Genomic DNA, 17,984 nt, shown 5'->3' with positions numbered 1-17,984 from the left:
GGGGGAGGGGGTGGGTTAGGGGGGTAGACATGGTGGTAGGGCAGGTGGGTGGGTGGGCCATATGCAGGAGGCAGGGCGCCGTAGGCTGGACCCTCGGTCTTCATGATGGACTGCAGGCTCTGGTAGCCCTCACCGGACATGTAGGAGCTGGTGGTCGACATGCCAGTCATGTAGCTGGAGGGGGGTGGCGGCGGAGGCCGGGGTGGGAGCGGAGGTGGCTGGTGCACAGGTGCTGGGTGGGCCGGTGGGGGGAGCTGGACTTTGGGGAGTTCACTGGTGTCCACGGGGCCTGGTGGCTCGGCCTCCCCCAGGGCAGCGGCCAAGGGGGGCTTCCGGTCTGCAGAGGAAGAAGCTTATCCATCAGTCAGCATCCCAGGCCACACTCCTCCCTGCTACCAGGGTCACCACCCCTCAAGGACGCCATGTATCATGGAGCTCTCCCCTCCCCAGCACGACTGTCACCCTGCACTGCCCAGCCCCCAACACCTTCCCTGCATCTGGTCAGTACTTTCAGAGGGTGGGCATGGGCACTGAGACTGCCAGCACGGCCTAGGAATTCCCCACCCTTTTCTGGAGCTTCCTCTAGCCTGTGCTGCCTGCTCAGCCAGGGCTGGCCCAGCAGGCTAGCCATGCTCAGAACAGGTAGAACCAGAGGGGCCTCAGGCCCACCACACAGGGATGGCTGGGAGCCCACACCACTATGCTGTGCTGATCTGAACCCTGCTGTTACTCAGGGAGGGCAGGCTTGTGACTTCCTGCCCTGGCCCCCAACACTAAGCCTGGTCTAGAACTTAACCCTGGGACCCGCACTCCCAGGGTCTCCTTCTCGAGGGCGCTCTCAGAGCACAGGCCACCAGCCACCCAGTGGGCTGGGCTGCCCTGAGGCCTCCCTGGCATGCAGGCAGTGTGCTGCTGGCTGGGGCCCATGGTGCTAGGGTGGGGAGGAGCGCACCAGCATTGGTGGAGGACGTCGCCTGCTTCTCCTGAGCTGGGAGAGAAGCAGACTGCCACTCCAGGTGACACCCAATTCCTGCCTGCTCTCGAATGCGCAATCTACCTCTGTGCCCCATGGTGTGGGGACCATCCTGTGTGTTACTTGTCTCCACCAGCTCAGGGATGGTGGCTGCCTGACCCCAGGCAGCTGGAGTCTGAAAGCAAGCTAGCCAGCAGCAGGGCTGGCTCAGTGCCCAGAAGGGAGGGCTCAGGAAGCATACACGGTTGTGGGACCTGGCATGCCCACCTGGCATGGTATACGCCTGTGTGTAACATGGAAGCCACTCTGAGAGGTTCTCAGTCACTAGAGTCCGTTCTACCTATGTTGACGCAGTCTCATTAAGAGGGGCCCGGCAGCCCTTTGGACCGGAGGCAGGGTCCCCCCCCTTTGGGGTCTGGCTCAGCAGACACTCACCTGGAGGTGGGTGGGCTGGAGGCAATGGTGGGTGGGCGGCCTCCAATTTGGGGATTTTGGGTGGTGGTGGTTCTAGGAAGAAAGAAAGACGATGAAACACCACTCAGACCTCCTTATAAGGAGGAACGTGTTAGAGACAGAGGAGTTCAAGGATGGCGTTCTCAGCAGCCCCATGTTGTGGGCCCAGGGGGCTGCAGGTGGGCTTCTGACAGCAACACTGCCCCCGTCTACCCGCTGCCAACCAGCTCTTCTGGAAGGGACAACAGCATGGTCACCAAGTGCCATTTCCATGGCATCCTGGCGAGGGCCCAGCACCCAGGGCCCCAGAGGTGGGGCCCTCGGTCTCATCCCCACCTCCGGTGGCTCAGCGCCACTGTGACCTCTCGTCTCCCCCCACACGGGCTTCTTGCCGGTAGCCCTGTGAGGCGAACACAACAGCCTGCAGGCTCAGAAGGGGTGGGGGGGCACTTGGGGTGAAGGAGATGGCCCCAAGAGATACCCCCTCCAAGGGCTGAGCAGCAATCTCGGGGAACCAGCATGCACACAACAGTGCTCAGTGAGCAGGGTGGGTGGGCTCTGTGAAGCCCAGAACCTTCTGTTCAAGGTGGCCAAGAAAGGGCACAGTCAGTTCCCGGCCTCTCAACATCCTCGCCCCAAGCACAGGCTGACCTGCAGGGTTAGTGAACCCGAGTCCCACACTGAAGGCTGCTGCCTAGCTCTCCACCTTCAGCGGGGTACATCCTGTTCCCAAACCTGGGTGAGTCTTCCCCATGACACCCCCACAGGATGGACGGGGCCTGCTTGCAGGGCAGGAGCACTGCTGGGCTGGAAACCTTTCCTGGCTCCGCATGCCTGAGCAGCACAGCTGCCCACGTCCTCCTACTGTCTTTACACAAGATCCCACGGGCTCCCTGTGTCCTGAGAGCCTAGCAGGAAGGATGACACCCAACAGTTACCACAAGCTTCTGAGCTAACCTCTCTCTGCCTTGAGTTTCACTAGCCCGGCAGGGCCCCTCCAAACCCTGTTTTTTGGACAGCCCCATCAGAACAGAAGCATCAACAGTGCTTTCTAGCTGACCACCTTGGAGCACATTCTGAGTGTCCCTGATGCCTGCTGAGTTGATACCCCACACACACTGGGGAGGGGGGAGAAGGCAATCCATGCTAGCTGGAGGCAGAGAGGAACCCTGTGTTTGTGTTTTGGGTAGGTGCATGTGGGTTTGTCTCTGCGCTAGACCAGAAGTTAGTAACCGATGGATTCCACATTGAAATGCTACAGCTGCTCACTTGGAGAAGGAGGGATCTAGAGTTTGACATACATAAAAGCCAAACACCACACCCACTTCCCTTGAGTCGATGACAGGGTAGAGCTGCCCCGTGGGTTTCCGAGACTAACTTATGAAGCAGATGGCCTCATCTTTTTCCCGAGGAGCGGCTGGTGGGCTTGAACCTCTCACCTTGTGGTGAGCAGCTACTACAAAGGGCCACCAGAGTCCCTTTGGGACACACAGGCAGATGTCAGGGAAACACCGCCCCGGGACACGGACTTACCTGCTGCTTTGCTCTCTTCTTTGGGGGAGACCACCTGTCACAAAAACAAAGGAGGGCTGTTAACCGAGATTCCGAGGGAGCGCTCTGGTGGTCAGCCCCCAGGCTATGAGGGACCCCCCCCTTGCCCCGTGGGCCCAGTCCTCAGACTTGATGTAGCAGCTAAAGCCCCTGGTCCCAAGAGCCTGTCCACTCACCACAGCGCGCTTGACCTGTCTGGGCGGGCTGGGTTGTGGAGATGGTTTCCGGGGCTGCTGGATGGCTGGTGGGCAGTCCTTTGGCGGGGGCTGGGGTGGGTCGGGGCCTTGAGGCGGCGGGGGTGGCTGCACTTGGGGCACTTGTGGGGCAGGTTGCAGGGAGGGAGGCTGCTGCAGCTGGTGGGGGGTGTGATGAGGCATCTGCTGCTTCCCTTGGGAGTACAGGTCCAGGATCTGGTGGCAGATGTCTGTAGGGCGGGCAGTGAAGAGGACAGTCACCCCCACCAGACACTTTAAATGAAACCTCTTCCAGAAAACCACCCACTGGGTTTGAGGCCACCATTCTGGGGGGCAAGTAGGCAGAGGCTCCAAGTACCAGCTGCACAGCCCCTTCTGCATAACTGGAACACACACCCCCACCCCCGACTGTGGGCATGGGCACCAATGCTGGGATGTGCAGTTCAAGATGACAACTAGGGCACAGCCCCTGGGGGACCCCTTGTGCACCCAAAGTGCACAAGGAATGTCCCATGCAGAACCCAGCTAGCCCAACCCCAAACCCACTGCCTTCACGCTGACTCAGCTCCTGGTGAGCCACGGGGTCTTCGTGAAGGGAGCAGACAGCCTGAACTGGTACTCAGAGAGGCTAGGGAGACTAAACTACTGACCCTGACTGACGTCTAACCTACAGTGCCACCGTACCTTCCAAAACATCCACGGGTACATCATGAACGAACTGTTCCCACCATCTCCTGTACACGGGTCTGGAGGTCCACTCCTGGATCTCAAATTTGCACAAGCGGCCTGCCAAGTACATCACTGCCACCGCGATGATCTCTGGCTCCCACTGCAGCGACAAGGTGGTGCACAGGCTGCCCAGGAGAGAGAGGTCACTGAGGGGCAGGGAGCCGGCACCTGCCCGGGGGACCCGCTTCCTTTCCTTTCCTCTGAGCAAGAGCCGAGCAGTGCCAACTCAGCATCCTGAGCGCCTCGGTAGCTGGCGCCGGCCTGCTCTCTAGTGACTAGGAGGCAGCCCAGCAGTCATTCGATACTGTCCTGAGAGTCAGGTGGAGCCCTTCCCAGCCCACCGGCCCCTGAGCTCTCTGCCCACACAAGCAGGTGAGGGTCCAGGCTGACCAGCCTCTGAATGTTCCAAGGGCAATTCCACACCAGCCTCTCAGCGCCCCCATCTGTTGGCCCTGTTGAGGCATGCCACCCCAACACCCATCTCCTCGCCTGCAAGCTAAGGGGTTCAGATATGCCACCAATAAAACCTCGGCCTCACTGAAGACACGTTAGCAAGTGTACCTGTCATTCACAAACGTCCATGCCATTTGAACCAGCTTTTGGATTTTGTTTTTGTCACCTACAAATGTGGAAAAATGTAAGTTAGTAGTGACACAAGCTGAGAGGAGCTGAGCGCTCATTCTGAGGCATCAGGTGCCCTGTCAGCTATTCACCATCCAGCTTGGCGGGGGGTGGGGGGGGGCAGTGGCCCACAGGCCTGGGGTCCCCCGTGCCCTCTCTTGGTCCTCCCTCTCCAGCTGATCCCGCTGAGCCACCGCTCTCAGGAAACCAGGCTCCCAGGCTAATTTTATTAGACTATTTAAAAGTCCTGACTCATCCCCATCGCCTCCTGTCCCCCAGCAGCAGAGGGCCGGGATTGTCTGTGCACAAAGGCAGCAGCAGGAAGGCGGGGGATGTGTGGTGCTGTGCCTGAGCCTCTGCTTCCCTCCTGCAAGGCCTTCCCCGCCTCCGAGAGCCTCCAAGAACGAGTCACCAGGAGGGCCTGAGGGCCTGACCTTTGAGCTGCTTCGCGTACTTGAGCAGGAACTGGTAGGGGTGCTCCACCTGCAGGTCGAACTTGATGGTCTGCAGCAGGATCCTCTCCAGGACCATGACCTCCTCCTGAAAACAAGTCCATGCAGTGGGCCCCAGGACTGCCACAGGCCTCACGCAGCCTGTCTGCCCAGGCTCTCTGCAGGCGCTCTCTCTGCATCTAGCTGCCAGCTCAGCCGACTGGGCTCCCTGCAGGTGATCCTCCTGCTCTGAGCCCAGCCTGTTCTTGAGCAGAACAGAAGAGAATGAAGCTGGCAAAGCCAGCCGTCCTGTCAAATATGGACACAAACCCATACGTGTAGATGTGCCGGGTGTTTGTCCCTTAGACGGAATCAATGGTCATGTCAACTAAAAGGCAGCTCTGCTTGGGCCTCCATTAAACAAATCCAATCTGATGAGACTTACTGGCCAGCTAGACTGGTAGAACCCAAGAACAAGGGGGCCCTGGCACCCTTCAGGTCTGGAGAACTCCCTCCCCTGTGAGGGCATCGACCACTGCTACTGATGGGGCAGCACTGACTAAGGGCAGAGCTCAGTCCGGAAAGGAGGGAGGGCAGAGGGCAGCACAGGGAGGCGTGGGCACCTGTGAGGGCACACTGAGGGACTCAGTCCTTTGGAAACAGTCTCGACATTTTTTCCTGCCCCCCTCCCCCTGCATCCTGACAGGCAAGAGCAGGCCAAGTGACAACACCATGGCGGGAACAAGTGTCTTGAATTGCATGCATGACCGACTACCGCTGGGGCAATGAAAATAACCACCACAGGATCCCCAGCTGGGGGAGACCTAACAAGGGGCTGCAGCTCAGCCCGTCTCAGGCCTGGGCCCCACACTCACAGCTCCCAAACGCTGTCCCTCTCTCTGTAGCCGGAGGCACAGCTTCATGACATCCCCACCCCACCCCAGGATCTAGGGGGCACAGACAGAGGGTGTGGGGTGGCTGCAGAGCCCCCACCCACTCCTACAGCACCGTCTGGGGATGGTCCTGGCTCTGAGCTGACGACATCTATATACAGGGAGTCAGGTCTGGGCTGCCACAGCGCAGCTCTTCAAGGGGACCTCCCCACGTGCTCTGCACTCTCCGAAGGCTGTGCACTTGATCTTTCTGAGTACGAACTGCTAGGAGAGTTTTATAAGTTGGGGGACGGGGACATCAGGGCTTACTATCCAGTGCTAGGGCTGGGTTTGCTCAGAGGAACAACACAGAAGTTTCAGCATGAATCCAACCTTTTCACATGCAGACCACGCCAGGGCCCTGCTCAGGCCTCCTAGTGAACATGCCCATGTTCATGGCCTGCAGCCCGGCAGAGAAGGGCAACCTGGGGGGCGGCAGCCCAAGTCAGACAGAGGAACATGCCCTTCAATGCTGCTGAGCTTGCCTGCTTCTGCCAGCACTGTCTGAACTGGGCCCCAGCCTTTTCCCCAGTCGGTCGTGTCTCCTGCTTGCTCCACCTCTGCCCGGCCACAGCATCGAAGCCCCACCCACAGCCATCACATCCACTCCAACTCAGAGACGACTCCCCACTCCTCTCCAGAACAAAGCAGTGCTGCTCTCTTGTGTTCCTGAGGCTGTAACTCTTCATGGGAACATAAGGCCTCATTTTTCTCCATTGGAGCAGCTGGTGGCATTGAACCACTGATCTTGTGGTTAGCAGACCCACATGGGTGACAGAGGCTGGCAGCCTTGAGCACTAATGCTGCCCCAAGGCTGGATGCTGAGGGTGTGCTTCTTACCTTTGGGTCATCTCCAAACTGGCCGAACTGGACATCATTTAACAAGCTACGAGCTGTTTTGATGATATCTTTACATTTTTTGGGTGTTTCTTCGACTTTCCCTGCCAGAAAGAGACAGCAGGCCCCCGTGACCTAGAAGAGAGCAGCACTGTCACCGGGGCCACAGACCCTGCCCAGCCTGCAGCCCACACACTCCCCTGCATCCGGGTCTCCACTCCCAACAAGGAAGGGAATGCTCTAGAAGCTCGCAGGAAAGCTAACACCCATTTTATAAATTTGACTTATTCAAGAAAATATCAGAAAACAAAAGTGAAGAGTCATGAAAAGCAAGAGCCTTCGCTAAAGGGCACGGCCCTGCCACTGGAAGGTCCAAACTAAAGCCTGGGGACACGGGCACTTAGCCCCTCACAGTGCAGTCCATCTGGCCTGGCTTTCTTGCTGCTCCTGCCCCGGCACAGCTGTGCACCCCGCACCCTGCCCCCCCAGCAGCCTCCACCCCCAACGTTGTGCCATGACCACCTCTGATGTGTGCGCCACCCCCCCCACCCCCCCAAGGTCCTCACAAGCTGGCAAAGTCAGCATCCCACCCTGCGACGAAAGTCTGAGGAAAGGAAAAGGAGCACCTTCCTGTTCAGTTCATTCTGCTTCTTCCCCATCCCCTCCAACACCTCCCTGTCCACCCTCTTCTCTGGGGCCAGCACACTCCCTGCTGAACCAACGGGCTCAAGGACAGGCTGCTGGCTGGTCTGGTGCCCTACCCCATAGCAGCTCTGCCAGCCTCCCCGTCCCCTTTCAAGGCCCAGGCCCTCCTTCCTAGAGCTTCCCTGGGTTCCTGAGACATGGAATGTGCCCCTCCTCCAACCACCCTGCTACCAGGGCCTCCCTTTTGACCCTGGGTTCAATACCCATCAGGGACCAAGTGACACAAGGAAAGGCTCCCCTGGATCTGCTGGGAGCAAAGAAAGACCTGCCACAGGGAAGGGACAGCAGGTGTCTGTCTGCTAGTGCCCACTCCCGAGGTCACTGCAGAGTGCCCGGCCGGCCGGGAGCACGCCTTGCCAACCTTTCTCCAGCCTTGGGCCTGAGCCCAAGTTTGTCCTGGGAAAGGCCACAAGGAAGTCAGTGTTTACCGCCCTGGTCTGTCTCAGCCAAAATGAAAACCCAAACCCACAACGAAGCGTGGACCCGATCCTAGAAAACACCCTCTGGAGAGGGTATCAACAGAGACTCCCTGCTGTCCCCCCACACCCCCTGGGGCAGTGTGTGTGGACGCAAACAGCGGAAGAGAATGATCGCGCCTGTGCAACACTTACGTATCTCGGGAACTGCTTGAAGGAATGGAACATGTAGAAGCGGTGGAAATAAATGATTCCAGTGGCCAGGGTATCATAGTGCCTGTGGTTCTGGTTAAGGACTTCAACCAAGATGCTTTGTGGGCCATGTTCTCAATCAAATGTGGACGCCCATCACAGACCAATGAGAGCCACCCAACTGCCAGGGGCCTGGGACCTGCAGGCTGCTGTGCTAGGTATTGGGACAAGGCTGCCCAGCCTTCCACAGCCCCCCACCCCCCTCCCGGGTGGAAGCAGGCGCTGGTTCTCCTCTGGGGTGGGCCCTGTCCTCATGGCCAAGTCTCCCTGTTCTGACAATGGGTAACCAGACAACGGGCAACCCCCAGAGGCCAGCCACGCGGAAATCGCACTGCTCTCTGGTGGGAGGGCAGACACTGCCTAGAGGGGCTACATTCGCTCGGCCAGCAGAGGTTCCATGAGGGTGAGGATACAGTCCCAGGCGTGTGCCCACATCAAAGATGAACCGCGCCCCTTCCCGGCGGTACCGGGCCTCGGTGGCTGGGTCCAGTCCTTCAAGCTGTGAGGGCGTGTGAGCCAAGTCTTTCTTATCCCAGTACCAGCATGGCTTTGTGTGGTCCAGGTTGGCTGAGGTCACTGAAGGACTTGAATTTTCTTTATTCTCCTTCATTTATTGAGGTAGATACGTTCTTTCCAAACAGCTCTCTGGAAATGCGAGTCTCCTGAGAGAGAAAAATAGAAACCAAGCTGAACAAGGTGGCCAGATGAGTCTATTCTGGACCAATGTTGCCCAGGGCAACAGCACCTGCCCCACGCCACTGCCCAAGCCCTACACCCTAGCACCTTGCACCAAGGCCACCCCCCGTCCTTTCAGGGTCTTTGGAGCAGGGCAGAGACCGCACATGTGCACTGTCCCCTTGGTCATTCGTTTCACAGGCAGGGCCCTCCTCCTCAGGTCAGTTGGATTCTTCAGTAAAACCTAGGTGCTACCTCCCAAATCCAAGCCCACCCATTAGCCCCATGCTGATTCCAACTCACTGCAATGCGTGGGGCCTGGAGGCCTGCCCGCTAGGGGTTCCAAGGCTGCTGTCTTTGTGGAAGCGGACGGCCACATCTTTCTCCCTCAGAGCGCTGGTGGGTTCAAACTGCTGACCTTTAGGCGAGCATTTTAGGCACTGCACTATCAAAACGCAAAAGTTTGATGCTCTCTTCTCAGCTGTCAAGGCCAGGAGAAGCAGACAATCTCACTCACAGCTGCAGTCTGATGCAACGATGCCCCGAGGATAAGGACCCACCTAGCACCCATACCTCTGTTTCTCCACCCCACTGCCTCCTAAAGGGAACAGGGTGCCTACAAACAATCCGTGATGGCACGGGAGGGGGCCTTCCTGGGTGTGCTCAGACCACATGTGCACAGCTAAGCTAGCATGCCAGCTGCCCACCAGGTGACCTCTGGCTGTTTGAGCATCACAGAGAAACCTGCCTGTGACGGGGTAAAAAAGCGGGTCCACTACCCATAAGTCTGAAGCAAGAAGCAGAAAGAGCTGCAGAAGTAACCATGTGCTGTAACCACGTCATCAAAGCCAGCACTAGGAAAGCTGAGGTCCGGCCAGGTGTCTGCCTCAATCAGAGATGCCCCAGGAAACCAGCACCCGGCCACGGAACTCTGGGGGCAGAAGAGGGTGGGAGGACCTCGTTGTGATTACAGAGCAGCACGTGAACCTTGACTGGTTCCTGCTTCTGAAAACAGCTCGGAAAGAAATTTGGAATAATTAGGGGTATCCTAATATGGCCTGTACCATTGGCGAATGTTTGACGGTCACTATTAGTTTTCTTCCGGCTATACAGCAGACTGGACGACGTTATTTCCTGAGCACATTTAGGTGCGGGGCCCCTTAATGGCCAAGGAGTGCTTATTTCCCTCACGGGAGGGCCGTGGGTTTCAAATTTTTCTCTGCCTTGACCCACACTGTGCAGAGTGAAGAGAGGAGAGCGGAGTCACCCTGTGGTGTTTTCAGGGTCCTGTCTTTTGGGGAGAGATCCAGCACTGACTGGACTGTCCTGCAGAGCAATCATTTCTGGACTGGACCGCTGGCCACGGAACCTGTTCTCTGTGTGCCACCACTGAGAGCTAGACAGGGAATCCTGCCACCTGCCCCAGCGTTCCCTGTGCCTCTCCCGACCACAGTGTGACCTCCAGTGCCATCAATCTGTTGGCCTGTTTTTGAAGGTTGTAAAACATTATAGTACCAAATGTTTTTTTAAAATCATTTTTATTGGGGGCTCTTACAGCTCTTAACACAATCCATCCATCCATCGTGTTGCCATCATTATTTTCAAAACATTTTCTTTCTACTTGAGTCCTTGGTATCAGCTCCTCCGCCCCCCCACCCCCCCCCCACCCCCGATAATTTATAAATTATTATTTTTTTCATGTCTTACACCGCCTGCTGTCTCCCTTCATCATCCACTTTTCTGTTGTTCGTCCCCCTGGGAGGGGGTTCTAGGTCGATGGTCCAAATGGTTTGTATCTGGCTCCCTCTGCTTATGTAGGAGAGGGCCCTCTCGGATGATGTCAGGAGGCAGTGGCATTGGTGCCTTCTCGCTGCCTTGTAGCAGCAGCAGCCTTCAGTGGCTGGTCGTGCAGGCGGGGGATTAGGGAGGGCAGGGCAATCACACAACCCAGAGGACATCTAGCAATGCATGGAGGCATGTGACTGTATGCAGTGGTAGAGGTCAGGAACGCTGGTAAACAGTCTACAATGTACAGGAACTGTCCAGCCATGGTCCAAAGCTGCTAAACTGCCCCTGACCGATCCCCAGGTCACAGAAGATGGCCCCCAGGGTCTCTACAAGGCCCCAGCCTAGCCCCAAGCAGAGGATTTATCCTTCCACCGAGACCCAGTGAACCAGAACCAACAGCTCTCACACCCCAGGGATCCTTCCAGAAACACAACTTGACCCTGTTAAACTGCGAGTCTGATTCAGGGTATGGAAATGCAGTTTCTGCTGCGTGTCTGGAGTGCGGAGCCAAACAGTCAGTAGGGGTCAAGGTGGCAGGAGCTGGTGGTGCGGCAGCGGGTTAGGCTATGCGCTGGGGTGGTAGCCGAAAGGAGGAACACTCTATCAGATGGCTCTAAGAGGTGGCTTTATCATCTCCTCAGTGGCATTGAGTAACCGTTGCAGAGAGATGGCTAAGTCTTTCTCCTGAGGAAGGGATGGTGGGCCTTAAGCTGAGTGCTTAACCAGTGTGCCCCCTCCCTCTGCCATCAAGTCCATGTGACTCCCAGGACTTATACAGGGTTTCTGAGATGGAAAATCTTCATGGGAGCAGGAAGCCTCATCTTTCTCCTGAGGGGCAGCTTAGTGGGTTCAAACAGCTGGCCTTGAGGTTAGCAGCCCAATTCGGATCCTGCGGTACCACGACGGCTCCAGTGCACGGCTAGGGCTCCCTAGTGTAGAAGACAGGCCCCCACAACAAAGCACTGTCCACATCAAATATCAAATGTCAGCAGCGAGGAACGTGACCCACCTCGGCAGAGAACAGTCTATCCAGGTAGCCAGGAGAGCAAACAGACATATCTTGGGAGAAGTACAGCCTGAGTGCACCCTGGAAGCCAGGAGGGTAAGACTTGGTCTCAAAGTACTTGGTCATGTACTTTGAACGTGTTATCAGGAGAGACCTCATGCTTGGTAAAGCGAAAGAGGAAGGTCCTCAAGGAGATGGATGGGCACAGTAGCTGCAACAATGGCCTCCAACATCAAATTGGGCAGTGTTCCGTTGTGTTGCACAAAGGGTCACTATGAGTCAGAACCGACGGGACACCATCTAACAGCAACACCCCCGCCTCACCCCCTACTGTGGACGGGCACTGGAAAGGTTTCTGGCTTGGATGACTAATCAGAACAATACACACTCCTGGGCATTTTTGCAGAGCAGACGACAGGCCAGCCGGCCCGAGCACATCTGTGACTTACTCATGGTACACCAGTCAGAATGTCCAAGATGTGTTAACCTACCTCTTCTCCACGAAATTACCTATTCAAATATTTACTGAGCATACACTAGGAGCCAGGCCTCAATGACATAGCTGGGAGGGTACATGAGACACACCAGGTCCCCACCCCTTCCTGCAGTAAAAGACAGAGTCAGAAACGCCCAAGTGCCCTGGTCAACCATGAAGCTCGTGCAGGGCAAAGAAGGCAGCGTGGCTCCTCAGGTGGCAGAGAAGGCAGCAGAGGACATTGTGCTGACTCAAGAACAGCTAGGAAGGAAGCTGTAGCAACTGCTCAGGCCACATGGGGCCAGGGCCTGGGCCTGAGACTGGACAATGGTTGTGGGGAAAGGGGTGTCAGTGGCAGGGAGGCGGAGTGATAAAGATGATTTCACGTGTGAAGGGCAGAGAAGTGAGAGACTGAAATGAAAGATGGACAAGACGAGAAAATGCTTGTGTGCATGGTGAGGGCAAGAAGAACTGGGTGAAGGCCTGGAGACCCGGTGAGACACTTGCAGGGGTATTCACTGGCAGACAACATATGCCTTTGCAGAGTGAGGAAAACGTGTGCATCTGGGAGACAATGGAAAGGATCATGGACTGCAGAAGGAGGACCAAAGCCATCTTATAATTAGTATAGCTAAGATACTCCTTAGAAGCGACGGCGAGGACACTTGGACACATTATCAGGAGGGACCAGCCCCTGGAGAAGGGCATCAGACCTGGAAAAGCAGAGGCTCAGTACAAAAGAAGACTCTCAACTACATGGAATGACACAGCGGCTCCAACACTGTGGGCACACAGCAATAAACGTGAGAATGGTGCAGGATCGGACAGCGTTCCTTGAGTCACTCTAAGTAGAAACTGACTTGAAAGCAGAGATGACAGCTGAAATCTATGGAGGGACAGGCAGGGGACAGAACCACGAGCCGCCTGCAGGAAGAGCACACTTTAAATAGGCGGCTGGCACAATACGTGAAGTATAAATACTTCACTCCTCAGTAAATGGAAGAACATGTTTAGAGGGGCAGCCGGGTAAAAAGCTCAATCATTTGTGTGTGTGTGTGTGGGGGGGGGGAGGGGGAGCTGAGACAGAGCCCTGGGAAGGAGAAGTTGAAGGAAGATAAGCAGAAAGAAGCCTGAGAGAGAGACAATAACTCAAGAACGAGCGCCTCCACTCTCTCAGCTGCAAGTGGGAAAAGGATTAGGAACAGCTCAGAAGCAATGAAGGAGGAAGAGTTGGCACAGTCCAAGTCATGCCTGCTTTACCTGGCTGGCACTGGCCAGTCCAATGTCTTCAGCCTTGGGAGCAGAATGACCATACATGACATGCAATGAAGATAACTGTACATTCATAGAAGAGAAGCAGTCCTCAAACTCACTAACTCCCTGAGAAAGTTCTCACCTCAGTTCTACCATCCAGTTCCTTCCTACTTTCTTTATCCCCCACCCACCCCAAGACAGTTTCTTACCAGTAGCTCATGAGGACTGTGAAGATGACAGAGACTTGGAGCTGTGCATGATGACAACCCCTCTCTAAACTAGAAGCAGGTCTTAGATACACCATTTTACACGAGTAAATGGGTTTCAGCATTTAAGATGATCAACTCACACTGTAGGAAAGACAAGTAGCCTCTTAGAGAGGTAATCTCCAGTCTCTCAGTATGGAAATCCCTTCTCAACAACAAGGTCATGTACTCACTATCCTTAATCACCCTCATTGGAGTCACCCAGAACTCAGGGTCCCTAGGGGATAGCGGAGAACTGTCCCACAGGGAGTGGGGGTACGGACTAAGACTGGGGTCCCTAAGCTGACTGTGTCACAGCTTTTTTCCTGTGGACCAGTTGGTGGGTTCAAACCCATGACCTTTTGGTGAGTTGTCAATGCTGAACCACTAAGTAGCAGGGCTTTTCTACTTCCAGTAGTGGGGCATTATTAGTCGACAAAGTAGCCTATGGCATTAATAAGGGGTGTTGATGTGAATTCTTGTATTAGTATTGTACTAATATCACTTGTTCAGTTCAGCTGTCATGTGCTCTGCTTGGGGCCCAGAGCTGGTACATACACTGAACAGTGAGTGAAGTCTACCTTCCCACAACTCTGCAACTCTCGGAGTCTATACGTTGCAAAAATACACTGCTTACCTATTAATTGCCCTACAAATGAGAGCTGATACCTTTTATACTCTCTTTCATGGTATCTCTTCTATTCTAGGGTAAACAGCACCCTTTTCTTAAACATGATTTTTAGTATTTCAGGCTCGTCTTAAACAGCAGTCAAAATGGAAACAGTACTCTTGGTATGATCCTCTCCATACATGGGAACAAGGAGCCCTGGTGGTGTAGTGGTTACACAATGGACTGCTAGCTACAAGGTCAATAGTTTGAAACCACCAGATGCTCACTCCATGAGAGAAAGACAGGGCTTTCTACTGAAAAAAGACTCAAACTCACAGGGGCAATTCTATCCTTTTCTACAGAGTCGTGTGAGGCAAAATCAACTTGGTGGCAGTGAGTTAGGATTGGTCCAAGGGAAGAGACGATATCTCCAACACTCAGCAACATTCATTGTGTGCCCATGTCAAAACGTCCCTGAAAGTTAAGCATTCTTATCCTCAGAATTTACCACTGAGCAGAGATGTAAAGTGAGTCACATAGCCCATCAATCTGGACACGCCACACTTCGTTTAAAGGACCCAGAACCATTTTCTGTCAAGTTGGGTCTTCAACTCCGACCCACACCAGTGAGTTTGATAAATTTCACACCCATGAAAAAGGTAAGTCTTTGCATTTTTAGCTCACTGTTTCAACTCTGGGTGAATTCTTTGCATCCCAACTGTCCTCGAAGGTGCCAGTGAGCAAGACATGTTCTGAGAATGCTCACTAGTTTGAGAAATAAGTCTGTTCTGAATTCTTAAAAACTTAATAGAAAGGGGTAACCAGAGAAAGGGCAATACTCAAGCCCTGTTCCAATGTACATTACTCTTGGGCCTCCTAGGAGGGAGATTCTGTTCCATGAAACCTAACTGGATTCATGGCCTGCAATCACACCAGTCCAGTGAGTTCAACACAGGAAATGGGATTTGTGTAATCTGTTTTTTCCTTAGTGATTCACTGCTGGCTCGAGGAGACCAGGTCTCCTGTCAAGCCTCTCTCTTTGCTTTCCACATAGGAAGTTAAACAAGATTTTTAATAAAGCCTAGCATCCAATACCATCTATTTGCTTTTTTGTGAAAACTGTTATTTACCAGTACCCAATTTTCTATTACGAGGAACTCTGGTGGCATAGTGGTTATGCATTGGGCTGCTAAGGCAAGGTCAGCAGTTCAAACCACCAGCTGCTTCGAAGGAGAAAGATGGGGCTTTCTATTCTAGTAAAAAGTTACAGTCTCAAAAACTCATCATTCTACCTGTCCACAGGGTTGCTCTGAATTTGCATTGATTAGATGGCAGCGAGTTTGGCTTGTTTTTTGCTAACTTTTAGCTATACCTATTATTATCTATACCTTTAGGATTCCTCCCAAACTCTGAATATTGATTTTTCCCAATATTACCTGCAAGAACTCTGGTATCTAATTTATGTGAGTCTCATTTAACCCAATTAGACAAGTCTCTGATTTCTCTTAATTCTGCTTGTTCTACCTCCTGTTGGAGAAAATAGCAGAACAAATTATTCTTCCTCCAGGCACACACTACTCTCAGACATAATCTCCTGAGGTGAAAAGCCCATCTTACGGGTCAATATGGTGACCTTAAAAAGAAAATCATATTCTATTCCAGAAATGGCATTTAATATTTGAGTGCTTCATTCGCAAATGAAAATGTTTCTTTATTGCTTGTGGTGTAAGCTGCATTTTCAAAGTGCAACAGATAGTCAACATCGTGAGTGCAAGAATCGAGGAATGTGTTTGAATCACACCTACTCATTGTCATCCAGCTGAGTCCAATTCACAGAGATCTATCAGACAGGGCAGAACTGCCCCTGTGGGCTTCCGAGACTCTCGTCATGGGGGTGGAAGCCTCCTTTTTTCCTCCCCTTTGACTTACACATCACCATATAACCCAAACTAGGCAAAAGGGTAAAAGCAAACTAATGTCCAAGCCCTAACATTAGACACTAAAAGTAGAGAAGAAAACAATCTGGGACAATTATTACATTAATATTCAAGGTTACTGGACAGGCAAGCATCCTAAGTATTTTAAAGCAAAACGTGTTTCAGTACCACCACTATTGCCACCGCCCACCCACCTAAATTCGGCACTGTTTCAGGTGCGGGGGGTGGGGGGGGTGAAGAAAAGAGGCAAAATAAAGAAAAATTCCCTCCCCTTAGAGTCTTCACTCCAGTATCTGTCACACAAGCCTCTAACGGGCACCTACAACGGTCAGGCTCTGCGACAAGCTCCTCTACAGGGCGATGTGGACAGAAGGACATACACACCCACGACCAACTTAGCCTGAAAACCACAGAAGGCCACCCTCTGAGAAGTCGTTTCGAACGCACGGTGGCTTGGCGAGAGCTCCGTTTAACGGCGATCCAAATTTAGGAAGCGCCGTTTCTATCCCCGCTTTGGGGGAGGTAACAAACAGTTCGAGCGCGCCCGGATCAACCCTGGAGTTTCACCCCGACTTTCAAGGGAGGGTTCCGCTCGTCTCAAACCAAGCTCAGTCCAATCGAACCTCCCCGAACACCCCAACGGCGGAACTGCGCGGTAAGGACGGCATCTAACTACGGACATGGGGTGCTCCAACCTAGCTCCCCTTTGTTACACGACCCGAGAGACTCCACAGCCAGAGTGCCCCCAGACAACCAGGCAACCCGAGTCTCGGGCCCAACAGGGAGCGACCCCCCTTCGGGGGAAACCGGGATGAAGGCAGTCGGCGCCGGGCGGCCAAAGCGCGCGCCCAAGTCCCCTGCCCCTCCTCGTCCCTGGCTAGAGGGTCCCGAGCCCCGAAGCCCCTCTCGGCTGGTGGGGGGTGCTTTGCCCCAAAGTCCGCCTAGCTTGCCTGCGCGAAGCTCACCTCTCGAAGCCCGCCCCTAACTCCCGGGTCGCCCGCTAGCTTCAACCTGTAGCCCTGGCGGTAGCGACGGGAGGCAGGATCTCGGAAGAAACTTAGCCAGCGAGTGGACACGGTGGACAGGCCCTACTCCGACCTCCGAATCCGGGGGAGGTGGGCGGCGTGGTTTGCCGGACCCCCCCTCACTTACCCTTTGCCTCAGGTAAGCCCCTTAGAGACGCCTCTCCTTCCCGACTGCGGCCATCTTGAACACGGAATGTCGAGGTGCCTGCGTCATCACGCTGCGTCTCGCAACGGAAAACGAGCAACCGGTGGGGCGGGGAGAGTATGGCCTGTCAACCAATCATAAGAAAGTAGACCTCTCCAAAAAAAAAAAAAAAAAAATGGGGCAGGGGAAGCGCCGCCGCTGTCCTCTCCGCCCCTCCCAGCAGGTATGTAACTGCTGCGTGCAGGGGGAGGAGCCAGGAAAAGGGTTTTCCTACTGGCCCCACCCCCGGGTGAAAGGGATTGGGAAGCAACCGAACCTGCTAACGGAACTCGGGCGCGAGAGGCGGGCCCCGGCGCGCCTGTTGTCTAATCAGAACACGAGCGTGGGCGCAGCACGGCCAATGGCGGTGCGGAAGCTGGCGGGGGCTCAGCCGGCCGCTCTCGTCCCCGAGAGCCTGCCAAGCCAATGGTTGAGGAGGAACGCGGGCGGAAGGACGGCTGAGCAGGGGGCGGGGACTAGGGCGGGACGCGCCATGCGTCTGAAATTTGGGCCAATGAAGGGTGGCGGCGGCGGCCCGGGGGCGGGGCCCCGGGGGCGTCCCCCAGCTCTGCCAGGGCGGGGCGGTAGCCAAGATCTGGGCACCCTAAAAAGAATCTACCAGGCCCAGTACCTCCTTTACCCTGCCTCACCAAAGCCCCGAATCCTCTGATGTTTAGGGCGCATGGTTTCA

At 54.9% G+C, this 17,984-nt stretch overlaps 1 protein-coding gene across 1 annotated transcript; it reads right to left on the bottom strand.

Annotated features, from left to right (window-relative positions):
* Positions 1 to 5: 5 nt before the first annotated feature.
* On the bottom strand, positions 6 to 17,312 carry CCNK (cyclin K; the record flags this gene model as incomplete). The annotated part of the gene is made up of 11 exons (XM_004698806.2): positions 17,237 to 17,312; positions 8,508 to 8,756; positions 8,038 to 8,119; positions 6,725 to 6,856; positions 4,956 to 5,061; positions 4,462 to 4,519; positions 3,856 to 4,025; positions 3,154 to 3,401; positions 2,960 to 2,993; positions 1,409 to 1,480; positions 6 to 337 (listed from the first exon to the last, which is right to left on the bottom strand). Coding segments are annotated over exons 2-11 (1,431 nt in total), but the record flags the coding sequence as incomplete, so codon positions are not given.
* Positions 17,313 to 17,984: the final 672 nt, after the last annotated feature.

Source organism: Echinops telfairi, unplaced genomic scaffold, assembly GCF_000313985.2.
Source record: "Echinops telfairi isolate 266 unplaced genomic scaffold, ASM31398v2 ScPeMD7_18;HRSCAF=68, whole genome shotgun sequence".
NCBI classification, from domain to species: domain Eukaryota; kingdom Metazoa; phylum Chordata; class Mammalia; order Afrosoricida; family Tenrecidae; genus Echinops; species Echinops telfairi.
This window is presented reverse-complemented; position numbering and strand designations above follow the sequence as displayed.